General features: G+C 40.0%; 1 protein-coding gene across 1 annotated transcript in view; it reads left to right on the forward strand.

Annotated features, from left to right (window-relative positions):
• LOC135208567 (N-acetylgalactosaminyltransferase 7-like) overlaps positions 1-14,799 on the forward strand; it is a 32,247-nt gene extending 17,448 nt beyond the window's left edge. The window contains exons 5-6 of the mRNA XM_064240895.1: positions 9,320-9,527; positions 14,619-14,799. Coding sequence (XP_064096965.1) covers positions 9,320-9,527; positions 14,619-14,799 — 389 coding nt within the window. The remainder of the gene's footprint in view (positions 1-9,319; positions 9,528-14,618) is intronic.
• The last annotated feature ends 1,495 nt before the right edge of the window (positions 14,800-16,294 follow it).

The raw sequence follows: 16,294 nt of genomic DNA on the forward strand, positions 1-16,294 counted from the left end.
GCCACCAGAGCAGGGGCGGTAGATCACCTGACTACCTGTAGCGAGTGCCCGCCGACGAAATTTGAAATTCTGTCGGGAACGACGGAGTCTATAGCTATGTATATATCTGCCAGGTAAGTATGTATGAAACTTTATTGTATCATAACAATGTCATTTTTAATGCTTTTGGTGCATTGAAAACTTTGTTAAGTGCATTCTTATTCCATTTTTCATAAAAAAAACCTTCAAATATTGATTATTTTGTATTTTTGGTGTCATATTTCATCTGCCAGATGAGTGTTGTAGGCGTCATAACCCTGGAACATGCATCGTAACCCTGGAAGTAATGTCTAATGAATATAATTGAGAAGCGCCTTAACCTCTGAACGTCGTAACCCGAACCCGTCGTAACCGGGGATTGCCTGTAATAAGGTTTCATACATTCAACTTCCCTGTCAGATATATACTTAGCTATAGACTCTGTTGTCCCCGACAGAAATTCAAATTTCGCGGCACACACTACAGGTAGGTCAGGTGATCTACCGGCCTGCCGCTGGGTGGCAGGAATAGGAACCATTACCATTCTTGAACCAGATTTTCTCTGTCGCCGGGGCTGGTAACATCGTTTGCTAATTCCTCCTGACTTTGACTTTCGAATTTCATTACGCCGTTGATCTTTTGGACTGCTACATATTTGGTGACGTATTGGATCTCTGGTTTGGCATACGCTATTGTGGACTGTTTTTTTATTTCGGATTTGGATTTTCTCATATGTCTGACGTTTCAATTTCGTTCAGTGTGTGTGTGAATGAGAGTAGTTATGTGAGACTACCGAAAGCTTCGGTAGATCCTCACACCACTTGTAAGAATTGTAGAGGGAATGTATGCTCACAATTGAATACATGTGATGAATGCATGGATTTAGATGAGGAGGAATGGAAGATGCTTGATTCCTATTTGAGAAAGTTGGAAAGGGATAGGGCTAGAAAAGCCTCTTCCAAGAGTGTGAGTAGGTCGGTCTCTAACGAGCCAGTTAGCGGGCGATTGCCTTCTCTAATCCAATTGTTTCCTCCCATACAGCTTTACCTTCTCAATTATCGGACTCTGCAAGTTCAACATCGGAAATTGCAAGTCTGAAAGCTTCGCTTTTGGAAATGGAGCGTAAACTAAAGGAATTAGAAGGTAAGCATAGTGAAAGTGTTCCCAGTGAAGTGGAGGGTGCGTCTGATCGGCTCTGTCTCGCTCCCAGGTCTAGACCTCTTTCAAGCTCCCAAGCCCAGATGGAGAAGGAATGTCGAAAGCCGCAGGGAGGTTTCAGAGAATCCCACCGGTCAGGCGTCCCCTCGGCAGATTCTGTAGTTGCATCCCAGACTGCCAAGGATAGTCGTTGGAAAGACGTCCTGTAACAGTGCTTTTCTTCTTCTGATTCGTCTTCGAAGAAAGGATGGAGTTCTGACAGATTATCGAGACCTTCGAAGAGATCTTGAAAGTCTCCAGTATTTGACTCTAGCCCAGAAGAATTTCCGGAAGAATATCCTCCGAAGAAGAGAAAGGAGGTATTTTCGGAAGTTCCTTCTCCTTCATCGAATTAGAAAAAGAGGACGCAGCTACGAAGATTTTGGAGCAAATGCAAAGGAAATATCTTCATTAGTAGGAGTTCTTAAGAAGGACCCTCCTAGAAGAAAGGATAAATTCCTTCCAATTAAAAGATCCCGTCCTATGGAACTCTCTGAGAGCTCGGATGAGGCGCCTGTCCAGGAGCCTGGCACCAGCCAGGACGCCAGGCCTCCTGTCAGGCGCAAAGTACCTACAAGGCGAGAGGATTTTGCATGGATGGCTAGAAGAGCCTGAAACTCCTTACTAAAGAAAACGCCTGAGGCGCCTGGATTGAGGAGCAAAGCTTCTGAAAACTTCTGAAATCAGACGTAAAGCGCCTGAGACTCTGAAATCGGTGCAAAGCGCCTGAGGCGCCTGAAGCGACGAAAAGCGCTTAGGGCGCCTGAAATGAGGTGAAAAGAAAAGCGCCTGGGGCGCCTGAATCAAAGCTCAAAGCGCCTGAAGTGAGGCGCCAGAGCGCCTGAAGAGCCGATCTAGACGGGGGAAAGAGCCTGAGCCTACTGCCCAAAGCATCGGCGCCTGAATATCATTTTCAGCGCCTCGCTCTGAAGTGCCTAATATCCATCAAGTGACAAGTAGGCGCAAGGACTTATCCAAAAACTACACGGACCAGCTTCAGCGCTATGAATCAGAAGCATATCGTTAGTTGAGGCGGGACTTTGGAGTGCTCCTCTTTGGATTTTTCTCAGGATGCAGTTCCCCCCCGCCTGACAGGGTCTCTAGCACATGTCCAGGAGGGGCATGATTCTGCGAAAATGGAGAGACATTCTCCTGATAAGGACGAGAGTTGTCGCACAGGCGGGCCGTCGTTCTTGTCAGGAGGGTCTTAGTGTAATTAAGACAAAGGGCAAACATCGGCCTTCACACCTGGCAGGGACTCAAGACGTCGCACAGGCAGCCGTATAGCCCTGTCATGTGCAGTCGGTGTTGCTACGAGGCCCTTCACCTTATTCCCGAGAGAGGAGTCCTCCTCCAGTTGCGCACTCATACTCCAAATATAACTCATCACGATTTAGAAGATGTCTCGGACTCTGAAGAAAATAAGGGGGCAGGTCTTTCAGACTATAAGACCTTGACAGCCCTCTTATTAAAAGAATTTGGAGTCTCTGAGCCCTGCTGCCCCTCCTTCTCCTCGGTCTTTATTTTCGAGTACGAAGACTGCAAAGTCTTCCTCCTTTTTGAAGATGCAACCGACCATCTCAATGAAGAGGGCTTTGCAGTCTTTCGGAAATTGGCTTAAAACCGAGGAGGAGGCGGGAAAGACTGTGTTTACCTGTCCCCCTTCCAGGCTATCGGGAAGGAGAGGGATTTGGTACAACACGGGAGAATCGATGGGACTTGCTCTTCCTCCTCTGCTGAAGCGGACTTCTCGACCTTGGTGGACTCGGCAAGGAGACACGCTCTTCCATCGGCCAAAACGAGCTGGACAATGTCTGAAACGGACCATCTCCTCAAGGGAATATTCCATGTCTTGGAAGTTTTTAACTTCCTAGACTGGTCCCTTGGGGCTTTGGCCAAGAAGACGCAAGGACCCTCAGTTTTTAGAACCAGAAGTCTTGCATAGTGTGGCTTGCCTGTATGGACAAGGCTGGTGCAGAATGGATTGGCTGAAGTGGCATCCCTTTTCGGGGCAGGAGTACTGAAGAAGAGGTCTGTCTATAGTTCTTTTTTAACGGTAGGTAGTCTCTCCGGTACAGAGGGCTTCTCTTTTATACACCCCTCTGTCTAAGCAGTTGTTTCCTTCTCAGTTAGTGAGGGATATTTCCCACACTCTTACTGAGAAGGCAACACAAGATTTGCTGGTGCAATCTGCAAAGAAACTAGACCAGCTGTTCCTGTCCACAAAGAGGGAGCCAAGAACTGCCCAACAGCCCTTTCGAGGCAGCACTTCAAGCCGAGCCCCAAGGAAGAGAGGAGGGGAAAAAAGAGGAAGATCTTCCATCAGAGTTCCGAGAAAGAATCCAAAATGAGGTTCCAGTCCTCCAAGCACCAGTAGGGGGGGGCAGACTTCTGAAATTTTCAGAAGCATGGGGCTTCAAGAAAAGCGGATGCTTGGTCCCTACAAAGTTCTCAAGAAAGGATACCTCATCCCCTTCAGGAACAGACCTCCATTGACGCGACGACACCGAGGGAGCTGTCAGCGAGGTACAAAGATCCTGTAAAAAGAGATGCCCATTCTCGGGTTAGTACAGCAAATGTTGGAGAAGGAGGCCAGCGAGAGAGTACAGGATCCGCACTCTCGGGGCTTTACAATCGCCTCTTTTTGGTGCCAAAAGCCTCGGGAGGGTGGAGGCCGGTCCTGGACGTGAGTGCATTGAACCGCTTCGTGAGAAGACAAAGTTCTCCATGGAGACCTCCAATTTGGTCCTTGCTGCTCTCCGTCCAGGAGATTGGATGGTCTCCCTCGACCTTCAGGATGCTTACTTTCACGTCCCCCTGCATCATTCGTCGAGGAAATATCTTCGATTCATGGTGCAGGGAAGGATTTATCAATTCAGGGCTTTGTGCTTCGACCTCTCGACAGTCCTGCAGGTGTTTACGGCGTTAATGAGGAACGTAGCAAGATGGCTACATCTGAAGGGGGTGAGAATATCGCTTTACTTGGACGACTGGCTCATAAGAGCACAGGTCAAAACAACAGTGTTTGGAGGACTTGGAGATAACTCTGGAATTAGTCAGATCTCTCGGATTGCTCGTGAACCTCGGGAAGCTCCAGACGATCCCCAGCCAGAACATCGTCTATCTGGGGATTCGGATGGATTCTGGGGTTTTCGAGCATATCCATCCCAAGAAAGGATTGCGAAAGGGTTGGAAAAGATCTCGGCCTTCCTGGAGAAAGAACGAAGCTCAGCGAGGGGAATGGCTCAGTCTTCTGGGCACCCTTCGTCGCTAGAGCAGTTCGTTTCTCTGGGGAGGCTGCACATGAAACCCTTGCAGTTCCATCTAAGGAGAAGTTGGAACAGGAAGACAGGAGAGCTGACGGATACCTTTCCCATAGAGGAAAGCATCAAATACCACTTGTGATGGTGGTTAGAACCTCTAAGAAAGAACGAGGGAGGTGTCCTTGTCTCTGCAGAACCCTCACCTGTGTTGTTTCTCGACGCCTCGGAGAGGGCGGGATGGGGAGCAACACTAGGGACAGGCGAAGGACGGTGTCAGGCATCTGGACGGAAGAACAGAAGACCTGGCATATAAACACAAAAGAGCTCATAGCCATACATTTGGCACTGAGACATTTCGAGAAACGAAGTCAGAGGCGTGGTGGTCCAGGTCAACTCGGACAACACCACGGCTCTGGCATATATCAGAAAACGGGGGGGACACACACTTTCTCCCTTTACGAGCTGGCAAGGGATCTGTTGGTCTGGACGGAGGAACGAAAGATAGTACTCCTGACGAGGTTCGTTCAAGGAGGGAGAAATATAAGGGCGGACAGATTGAGCAGAAAGAACCAGGTCCTTCCAACAGAATGGACCCTTCCATTCACAAGTCTGCCAGCAACTATGGTCTCTTTGGGGGAAGCCATCAAGTTAGACCTATTTGCAACGTTCCTCTCCAGAAGGATGGGAGAACTTTTGCTCGTTGGGGGACAATCCCAGAGCCCTGTCAGTCGATGCCATGCTCATGAACTGGACGGGCATAGATGTGTATGTTTTTCCCCCATTCAAGATTCTGGTGGAAGTAATAAGGAAGTTCGTGTCCTCGGAAGGAATGAGGATGACGTTGATCGCTCCCTATTGGCCTGCAAGAGACTGGTTCACAGAGGTACAGGAATGGATGGTGGGGACTTCCCCAGATTCTCTTCCCGAAAAGGACAGATCTGCTCAAACAACCCCACTTCGAGAGGTAACCACAAAAACATCCACGCTCTCGCCCTGACTGCCTTTCGACTATCGAAAAGACTGGTCAGAGCGAGAGGCTTTGTTTTCTCGCAAAGCTGCAAAAGCAATTGCGAGAGCAAGAAGGTCCTCAACCATGCGGATATACCAATCGAAGTGGGAAGTTTTCCGTAGATGGTGCAAGGCGAAGAAGCTGTCCTCCTCCGATACCTCTGTGACAGAAATTGCTGATTTTCTTTTATATTTACGGAAGAATCTCAGTTAGCAGTGTCAACCATTAAAAGGGTATAAGAGCATGTTGTCTGCTGTGTTCAGGAATAGGGGCCTGAACATAGAGAATGACAAAGATCTTCATGATTTAATTAGATCATTTGAGAGGACGAAATCAAGAACTTCACTCACCCCTAGTTGGAACCTAGATGTGGTCCTCAGATATCTTATGTCAGAGAGATTCGAGCCTCCTGATAAAGCGTCTTTCAGAGACATAACAAGAAAATGTATTTTCCTGATAGCTCTCGCTACTGCAAAAAGGGTAAGTGAGTTGCAAGCTCTAGACTCGAGAGTGGGTTTTAAGGGAGACTCGGCAGTATTGTCTTTCAGGCCTGTGTTTTTAGCGAAAAACAAAATCCCTCAAGACCTTGGCCAAGAACGTTTGAAGTAAAAGGGCTTTCTCAATTAGTGGGAAATGAAATTGAAAGAGCATTATGCACTGTTAGAGCATTGAAGTTTACTTGCAAAAAAGAAGAAACAGTTGCAAGGTTGCAACAAAGCCTCTGGTGTGCTGTTAAACACCCGAGAAGACCAATGTCAAAAAATGCATTAGCCTTTTTTGTTAAAAATGTAATAACTGAAGCTCACATGAGTTGTGATAATGATTCATTTAAGACATTAAGGGTTAAAGCACATGAGGTACGTGCAGTTGCTACATCGTTATCGTTCAATAAGGAAAATGTCGATGAAGCACATCTTAGCAGCCAGGTATTGGAGGTGCAACTCGGTGTTTGCCTCACATTACTTAAGAGATGTAAGAGTAACATACGAGAAATGCTTCTCTCTTGGGACCGTATGTATCAGCGGATACAGTGCTGGGTACAGGAGATAAGACTGATCCTTTAAATTTGTTTTTATTAATCCTTATATTTGTATAGTGTGATTTAAAATAATTGGTGTTGAGTTTTTATTGGTTGTTTGGAAAGGTGTTTGGGGATAACTTTTTCAATCGTAAATACTAATCCACGGTTAGGATCGGGTGATCGGGATCAGTGTTGTACTCCTTTGTATGCCAATAGGCATAGGTATATTGTCATGTAAGTGGGTAGGACCCCAGTGACAATTGCCATCAGGTTCTGTCGAGTAAGTGGATAAGACCCCATTGACAGTCCTTTCAAGAGTTCTCAGCCATAGGTCACACCCTCGCTGAAGCTTTTGAGGCGAAGCAGACTTCTAAGCAGTAGCTATGAAATCTTCCGCCTAAACAGGTAGGAACCAGGGTATTGTTAATTAACTTTTATTACCTACAACATATGTTGTTTACCTGTCTAATCAGTAACTAGCTGTCTCTTACCCTCCGCCAAAGGTGCCAATCAGCTAAGTATATATCTGACAGGGAAGTTGAATGTATGAAAATGATATTGTTATTGTACAATAAAGTTCATACATCTACCTGGCAGATATATACAATGAATGCCCACCCCCCAGCTCCCTCAGGAGACAGGTGGAAGAGAAAATCTGGTTCAAGAACGGTAATGGTTCCTATTCCTGCCACCCAGCAGCAGAGTGGTAGATCACCTTACCTACCTGTAGTGTGTGCCGCGAAATTTGAATTTCTGTCGGGGACGACGGAGTCTATAGCTAAGTATATATCTGCCTGGTAAGTATGTATGAAACTTTATTGTACAATAACAATATCATTTTTATACAGTGTACAGGTAGTTTTCAAGTTACAATAATTCATCTTACGGTAATCTGATTTTACGATGGGGTTAGCAATTAATACTGATATGATAATATTTTTAAATATTTTTAAATTTTGCTTGTAATGGCAGGCAGCAGTGTACAATCGGAGCAAGAGAGACCAAATTACAATAGCCTAAGGGAGCAAGAGACCAAATTACAATAGCCTAACTTTATCCCATCTAGTTAAACAAGTTCAAAAACAGCAAAAGAGAATGATGAAAGTATTATTGTAATTTTATACTTGTTGCATAATGAACAATTGAACGAAAAACTCCTTTTTTTTTTTTGGCTAAGTACAACCAAATTGGATAACAGCAACATCCGTTTGGCTTGTAACCATCGTTCAATAGTAAACAATTACGTACTATAGTTATGTTATAAGTGACGTTATGTAGAATAGGACAGAGATATTTTTATGTAATAACTTTATTTGCTATAGACCAAATATCAACAAGGAAATGTACTGTTAAATTTAAACCAAGTTATAGCTGAAGCTGAGAAAACTGTTCAAGCTGCTAATGAATATTATTGTGCTTTGGCAATAAGGATAAAACTCCTGTAATCTTATGCCATCAAACACAACTGTAGATAAAATTGAGAGAAAATCTTAATCAAAACTACTTGGCTTGAACACATTTTTGTGTCTTTTCATGCTGATAAAAGATGAATAACATAAAGCTTGTATTATGATGAAATTAAGTGAAAATTGCGAACGCAGTTAGGCGCTAGAAAATTATCCTATGGTTAAGACCTGAGGTTTGTAGCTATGAAAAATACAAATTATCTTGGAAAATTTTTTATTTTCGGTCACAATCACACCGAGATATAGTCAAGTTATATGTTGACTTTAAGATATGTTGTATAACGAAAATGACCTTATATCATATAAGTCAAGTCTGTACATATCTAGATATTTGTTATGCTGATTAGAAGCAAGAAAATTAACTCAGAATTGAGTTAAATTTGGTAAAATAAACTCGTATTCACCATCAGCTGATTTCCAAACCAAAACATTGACCGCTATGTTAGTATTTTACAATACTATGATATGAGAATACATGCAATAATATTGGATTGGGTGCAGTGAAGGAATGTATAACTTTTTAAAAGATTCGTGAAAAAGATGCATATTTCCTTTTTCCTCTTTGCTTATCTTGATTTTCATCACTACTCCATCTACGTAGCAGCAGCATCTCAAGCTCGTACCTCAACTTTTTGCACACATAACAAAGCAGAAAATCGATCAAGTGACGACTCATACCTTGGAAAACTCCGGCATTAATTCACTCGTAGGTCAAGGTACCACTGTACTTGATAATACTTAAAGGAAATGAATGACAAGGTGAAATGCACATTTTAATAGAGAATGTTCAAATGAAAATATTTTACGTAAGAAAATGAACAGACGTAAAGGAATTTTAGCGCTAAGCATTAACTATAAAAAGAGAGTTGCAAATGTTAACTTAGCCCATAGACAAGATCATGCAACATAGAGAACCTAAAGAGGAAATCAGGTTAACAGGAATTAAAGTAATTAAAGTATCAGTACAGCATTCACAGAAAATTTCTTTGGCTTTTGTGTTGAGTGGAAATGACAAAAGTTAACAAGTCTTCACTCTTGAACAAAATTCTTAGTTAATTTGTCTCACCAGCCTAAGTCTGCATTAAACAAAGCTTTTTGATTAATTCTCACTTCAAAAGCTTGAATAACAATGGTTGAAGGTAATTGGCATGGAGGTGGTAGTGCCTGATTATTTAAGGTAAGCCCTAGAACTGTAGCTTGTAGTTACCACAGTTTATTGTGAGATATAGGACACTTTTAGTTGAAATGAACCTTCAAATAGGCAATTGAACCTAATTACTTTCCCCTACCCCAGAAAAGTGAATGATCTAAAATCAAAATTGTTTGCACATTGTCTCTCTGGCAGCTGCATTAAAGGAACCATTAGAAGATTACATAACTAGATGGAATGGCAAAGTGCGATTGATAAGAAATAAGGAGAGGCAAGGGCTTATTCGTACACGTACAACAGGAGCTGAAGAGGCTAGAGGAGAGGTTGTGCTGTTTTTGGACGCCCACTGTGAGGTCAATAGGAATTGGCTTCCACCTCTTTTAGCACCTATTTATAGGGATAAGTGAGTATCTTTATGCATTTAAACGCTCATGTCTACTGCTTATGCGGTGAGTGTTTGATTTCTTATTCCCATTGATTATTATTTACTCATATTTGAGAGGTGATTGTTGGTACAAATTAAGTGTACAGAAATCTTAAGTTCGTGTACAACCATATTTTTATGCATTGGCAAAGCGTTGGGTACTATATTTAAGGTTTTTTCTCGCTAACAATCCAGTATAGTAAATTGCCTCCAACTCCAACTGTGACACCTTTAAAACTGGTTTAAAGTTATTTTGACCTTTAAATACTGGAGTTAAACAGTTAGACTTTGTGTGTCAACCCTTGTGAATGTGATGACTGCAATTGTCAGCATCTATAAACAAATTTCTGCTCACTGCATTTTATCTTTTTGAGTTAATATTCTTCATGTTTTCCATTTCTAAATGTAGTACCATAAAAAAAGATTAATTTACAGGAAGTAGTGAAAAATTAATTTACAGTAAGCATTAAAAGAAAATACTTTTCATGCCAAATGCTGTCAGAATTAGATATGCCTTAGAGGAGTTTTCAGACAGACACCTCCCACCTCAAATCTCAAAGGATTATGACAAGAAATCAAAGCTTTTCCTCCCAGCATTATTTTCATAAGCTCCAGTGTCTCATGCTATTGCTGATTTTCTATGAAATCCACATAATTTTCTCATATTGAAAACAGTGAACACTCAGAAAACATTTTAATATCAGGACAGCCTGAATCATTGGTTGGTTTAAAAGATCATCATCCATCAGTCATTGTTATTTGTCTTATTTCTAACACAGTGAACATAATCCAAATACTGGATAAAAAAATTATGAACAACTTTCAAGGGTTTATGTGCAACCACAGAGTAGGGAGGTTACTCTGCTGGCAAAGACTAATGAGGAATGGATGTTGATATACTTAAAGCAGCAGGAGCCAAATTACAGTATCAAGGAACTGAATGAGTTTTGGAAATACCTGAACCTTGAGGATTAATTAATATCAGAATTGTAGAAGCATTAGATAAAGTTACCCCCGAGATGGTAAAGTATTTACAGGGAAATTGTAGATGAATTGTGCAGTAAGCATTGGTGAAGTAGAGGAAAAAATTTATCATGGAGGATCCTCTGAAAGGTTCTGTAGTACATCAGCTTAACCATCATGCTGAAGGAGAGTTTCATGAGCTTCAATTCACTGAAATATTATTTCATTGAAAAGTTCCCCGACATTGACAAAATCCCATCAGCAGGAGTATTGATTCAGAAAATGAATGCTGCAGGACAGTAGATCATACCTGTCTTTGAACCTTCATCACCATATCTTGAGCCATCATTTTCACCACCACAGAGCAGAATATCATTATAAAAGAGATATAAATACAATCAGTGTAAATAAATGGAAAAATATATGGAATGAGAAACCTATAAATAATTAATTGAAAGAAATTAAATAGTGTGTTGGAAAATGGAGTTCATCCTATCAGAGAGAGAGAGACACACACACAAGGAATTCTGACGTGTTTTCGAATAGACCATACTCGTTTGACACACAGACATTTAATGCACAATCCACTTAGCCCTCCTCTCGAATGCTGAGAATGTAAAGTTAATAACAGTCAAAAGTGTGTTTTATGACTGTCCAAAATATAACCAGCAGCAATGGTCAAACTTAGGAAGTAGTATATCATTGGGGGAAATTTAGTTAGAATCTACATTTTCAATCCTTCCAGTTTTAACATTCATGAGGAAGTGTAATTTAACAGACAAAATATAAATGTAAAAAAATAATGAAAATACTAAAGTTCATAGGCATTTAATAAATAAAAAAAATGACATTTTAAAATATTTAATTTATTCTGAACTTTAATGGATTTTTTTATTTTACATGTATGAAAACAAGCAAAGTATTTAATGTATACGTACATTCCAATGTAAAAAGCACATACTGTATATGTACAGTTGTTTCTTTTAAATTAATTTTCATTCATTCATCATCACATGAAGACTTGATCTTTGATCTCAGTTCTTGGGTATTTCATCCATAATCCATTCAGGTCAGCAACTTTGAGAGCTGCTAGTCCCTTGGGATTTTGTTGACAATGACCCAGATGAATTATGTTACTTCTTTGTCACGTCAGAGCACTGCGTAGTTATCTAAAATGGCCTTGACACCTTAGACCCGGGATGCCAGCTTTTTGTTAGCACAGGCCAGGTTAAGAAAGAAGTGTCCAAAAATACCATTTCATTTTGGTCACAGAAGGTGGTTAACCATGGCTGCTACTTCATCAGATTCTACTAAGGCCAATACAGTCGAACTTCCCGTATTCATGGGGAGTAGGGACCACATCCCCCACAATTACTGAAAATCTGTGATATATTGGAACCCCCTCTAAAAGACTTTTATATTTGTAACTGCCTATTTCAAGCCATTCAACATCTAGGAGAGCTGGTAATATGCTCATTCCAGCAATAGCTCTCTCTCTCTCTCTCTCTCTCTCTCTCTCTCTCTCTCTCTCTCTCTCTCTCTCTCTCTCTCCCCTCCCATGACGACATGCTATTGGCTAAGAGTTGGAAATAGCCAATGGCAAAACTTGTAACATGACTGCTTTGGTATCCGTCACTAGTGTTCATTTTTTTTCTCCTTGCTTCTGCTCCTGCTTTGTTGGCAGCATTGTCCCAATAACCTTGGGACCCTCCAGATAAATGGTAGCTTATACTTCATGCAGATCTCTCTCTCTCTCTCTCTCTGTTATTGCAAGGTCAGAAGTAGCAAATCACACACTGCAGGGTATAAATAAAGGATAGTTACCTCAGTGGTGATTGGCTTGTGACACGCTATTGTTGTTGAGGATTAGAAGAGCCAATCACAAGGGAGGATTTAGTGCTGCTAGTTGGTAATTGGCTTAAAGCTCCAATGTATCTTTAGGGAGTTTCACCTCTTATTAAGAGATTTTAATTTAATATTTAATTGATATTTTGCTGTTTTTTCCTTGCCTAATATTAATATACGTATTGGAAAATTATTAATTAAATTATTAATCATATTATTATTATTATTATTAATAGGGGTTAGTTTTTCCAGACCTCTGAGTCTCAAGTAGACTCTTCTCGGGCTGGTTTATTAATCATACAGAAAACATACATGTTACTTTGCATGAAAATTCTGTCTTATCTCAGTGAGAGAGAGAGAGAGAGAAACAAAAATAGTATAACTCATGCACCATTGACAGTACATATACGTGTAAAGTAATAAGCTACAGGCTTTATTATCATTGGCTACTTCCCACTTCCTCAACCAATTGCATTTTGCCATGGAAAAAGGGGGGGGGGAAGAAGGTTAGCATCATATTTTTTATATAGTACATATGTATTAGGATGATGATAAATCAATGTTAAGGGATTTTACCTTAACACTTGATTGATATTTGGCTGTTTACATTGATATCAATATTTGTAAATTAGTAAATTCATTCTTTTAACATAGAAATGTATTTATTCTCAAAAATAAAATGAAAATACAGTAATTAGTGAATATTGCTTAATGAAAAAATCTGCAAAGTAGTGAATTTCCCCACAGTATTTTTAGTATTGAATCTGTGATTGCTGAGCCGCTATCTAGCGGGGGTCCACTGTACTGTGCACGCAAGAGCACACAACACTAGAGGACTAACCTCCTCTTTGGTACTCAAGAAGGATTTGTCTGTTTGTAGGATTTTGAATGCTGGTTCTTGGCTTTGCCAAACCACCTTCACTTCCTTCTGCCTTAGGGTTGTTGCCCACAGGTCCTTAGACGCTTTTTCCTTGGGTCCGGTGCTGGTTGCTCAACAAGTTTGTATAGCTCATCCAGTGCCCCTAGCGGGATAGTTTGTATCTTGCCAAAGATGATGGTATGAAAGTGAGAATGATTGAGGTGGCTGATCTCCTCTTTCCCTCTTTTTCATTTTCTCTACTATGGGGCTAAGATGGACCCATCGTACACTGGAACTGGCCGGATACAGGTGAGTGAAGTAGCCTTACTGTTAGAGTATTTTATATTCTATGCAAATATACATTTTAGTACCAAACCCTTCATATCTCTAGCAAGGGGAGAGAGGAATGATAACAAACCTGTATAGGAGGCTACCTTAGTTTATCTGAAGAGATATAGCTCTTTAACTTCCAGTGGTCTGATGTTAGATACACTTCAATCTAACAGCTCAGAGGATTGGGTCTCCTGCCTCCTGTGAATTCTCTTATCCAAGAAGTGTGACCTGGTGTGCCGAACCTCCAGTCTTTCAGGGTTCTCTTACCTCCCACTAAGAGTGAGTCTATCCTAATATGAAGACACAGGTTTGTTCTGCATTTGAACAAATGACAAATTTTAAATTAATTTGTATTTTTCATAGCTAAATAACATGTGGTCTTAACATTGACTGCCCCACCTCTAGAAAAACTAATATGTCCATAGGGTTGAGAATTGGTCGCTGTCCTCTCCCTAACCTCTCTATGTGACATGCTAGATGCCACCAGTTCCTTCCCATAAACAGTTCTTATTGTTTTTTTTATTTTTTTACCGGTTTATTTAGCTGGTGCCAGAAGATTGATCCTAATGTTAAGACCACAGGTTTGTTAGCCTTGAAAAATGCAAATTAATATAAAATTTGTCCTTTTATAATGTTATAGATAACTTTTGGCCTTTTTATATATCAATATATCTACGTAATGTGAAACAAAAGACAAATATTATCAGAGTCATTTCGTTAGTAAGAATATTTTATTACCCTTTTTACTTCTCGTGACTGCTGTGATGTTGTTCTTGTTTAAACTAGTGTGGGTGTTGGATGCTTTTATCACTAATGGTACTGAATAACCTTGGTATTCCAAGGACTGATTAGGAAAATAGAGAGAATTTATAGTAATCCTTTAGTTAAATATATTGGTTCTTATAGTGCCAATTTATGTTTTGAGTAGCTGAGTAGCCATACCTAATCTTACCCTTCTCTGTAGGGGAATTCAAAGCTAATGGAAGCTTTTGAAGAGTTGTGTAATTTTATAAATGTATTGAACTGCATATTCATTGATACTTATACATATTCTCTCTTCTTTATACCAGGAGTACTATGACTGTACCTGTAATTGATGGTATTGATCATGACACTTTTGAATACCGTCCTGTGTATGGTGCCGGCAGCAACTTCCGAGGTATATTTGAGTGGGGAATGCTCTACAAGGAAACAGAATTACCACAAGAAATAGAACGTCAGAGACAACACAAAAGTGAACCATACAAGTAAGAGTTTTGTAAAATCTTGATGATAGGTTTTGAATGCATTTGACGTAAAGGAAAAAAAAATATATAACTCATAGTAAAAACACATTTTTGTGAGCTTTTGTGCATTTAGTATTTAAAAAAAGAAAGTACGATTTACAAAGTATGGGACTCGAGTTACCCTGTTTGATGGCATATCAAAATATATAGCTACAGAAAAATTTGGTCAAAGCAAGTAACAGGAGAAAGCAAGTAACCAGGAAGAGCAGGGGGAAATCTTGTTTTTAATTATAATTACACTAATTTTCAGTAGAAAACAGTTTAGGTACAGCAGAAAAAAATTTATGTATATCACTCCCCTTCATCTCTGCTTCCAGTGGATAACTAAGACAGAACTGAGGTGACAATGAATTCATGAGGACAGTACAAATAGTTGCCGACCCATGACCTGTGCAACTTATTACCACCCACTCTTATGACTAAAGTTTTAACAAAAACTTAAAAGGACAATACGTTAAACTCAACTTCTATGTGAGGGATGCGTTTCTTATGATGTGCATAAATATATCATATTTTTAACATAAGAATTAATGGTAATAAGAGGGTTAATGATCTGAGGCTGTAGTAAACTATATATATTTTTTTAAAATTCTGATAAGAAATAGTGTTCATGGAACATCACTTCCAGTGGCTCCCTTTCTGACTTGTCCTGTTGGTTCAGGCGATAACTCCACATTTCCCCATATGACCAAATACACAATTTATTGTATGTTATTATAAAATGCGAACATTGTGATCATATGCCATTTACATGCTGGTGGTAATAATAGTTGTCTCAAAATGATCAAACATCATCATTGCCAAGTGTCACCAAATGATAGTTGAGTGTTACTGACATCCTCATTCCTATTAGCTGCCTAGTAAAATATAGCTCAGAGCAATATTTTTGTAAATTAACAAAACTTGGTTAAAATGCAGCTTACCCTATTTTATAAATGAAGTAAACTTTAAGTGAAGTAAAGTTGTTGTGATTTCATCATTTCAGATGTTGCTTTTGCCAATTCCTAATTATGTAGTTTTGCATCTTGTACATTTATTTGTATCATTTGCCAAGAGAGTTGAGAATTATCATGTTTTTAACAATTCTGTATTACAGTCTATTCTCCTAATATCTGAAATTCCTATGCTCAGATTCAGGAATACTTCAAAAAGTGTAAACGTATGCATGTGAACCTATTTGAAAGTGATACAAAAAGCCAGACTTTATTATGTGACCCTTTGTTGATAAAATGATAACATTAATTTGAATTAAATGCAACAATACTTATAGGCATCATAAATATCAAAATGATTTACAGTGTGTGTGTACTTTTGTTGATCTTGTCTGAGAGTGCATTCAGATAATGATAATTAAATCACAACACCTTCATTCTTTCACCCTGTTGATCTTGTCTGAGAGTGCATTAAGATAATGATAACTAAATCACACACACCTTTACCCTAATAACTGTAAATAAAAT

The sequence above is a fragment of the Macrobrachium nipponense genome, chromosome 11, assembly GCF_015104395.2.
Source record: "Macrobrachium nipponense isolate FS-2020 chromosome 11, ASM1510439v2, whole genome shotgun sequence".
Lineage (NCBI taxonomy): Eukaryota > Metazoa > Arthropoda > Malacostraca > Decapoda > Palaemonidae > Macrobrachium > Macrobrachium nipponense.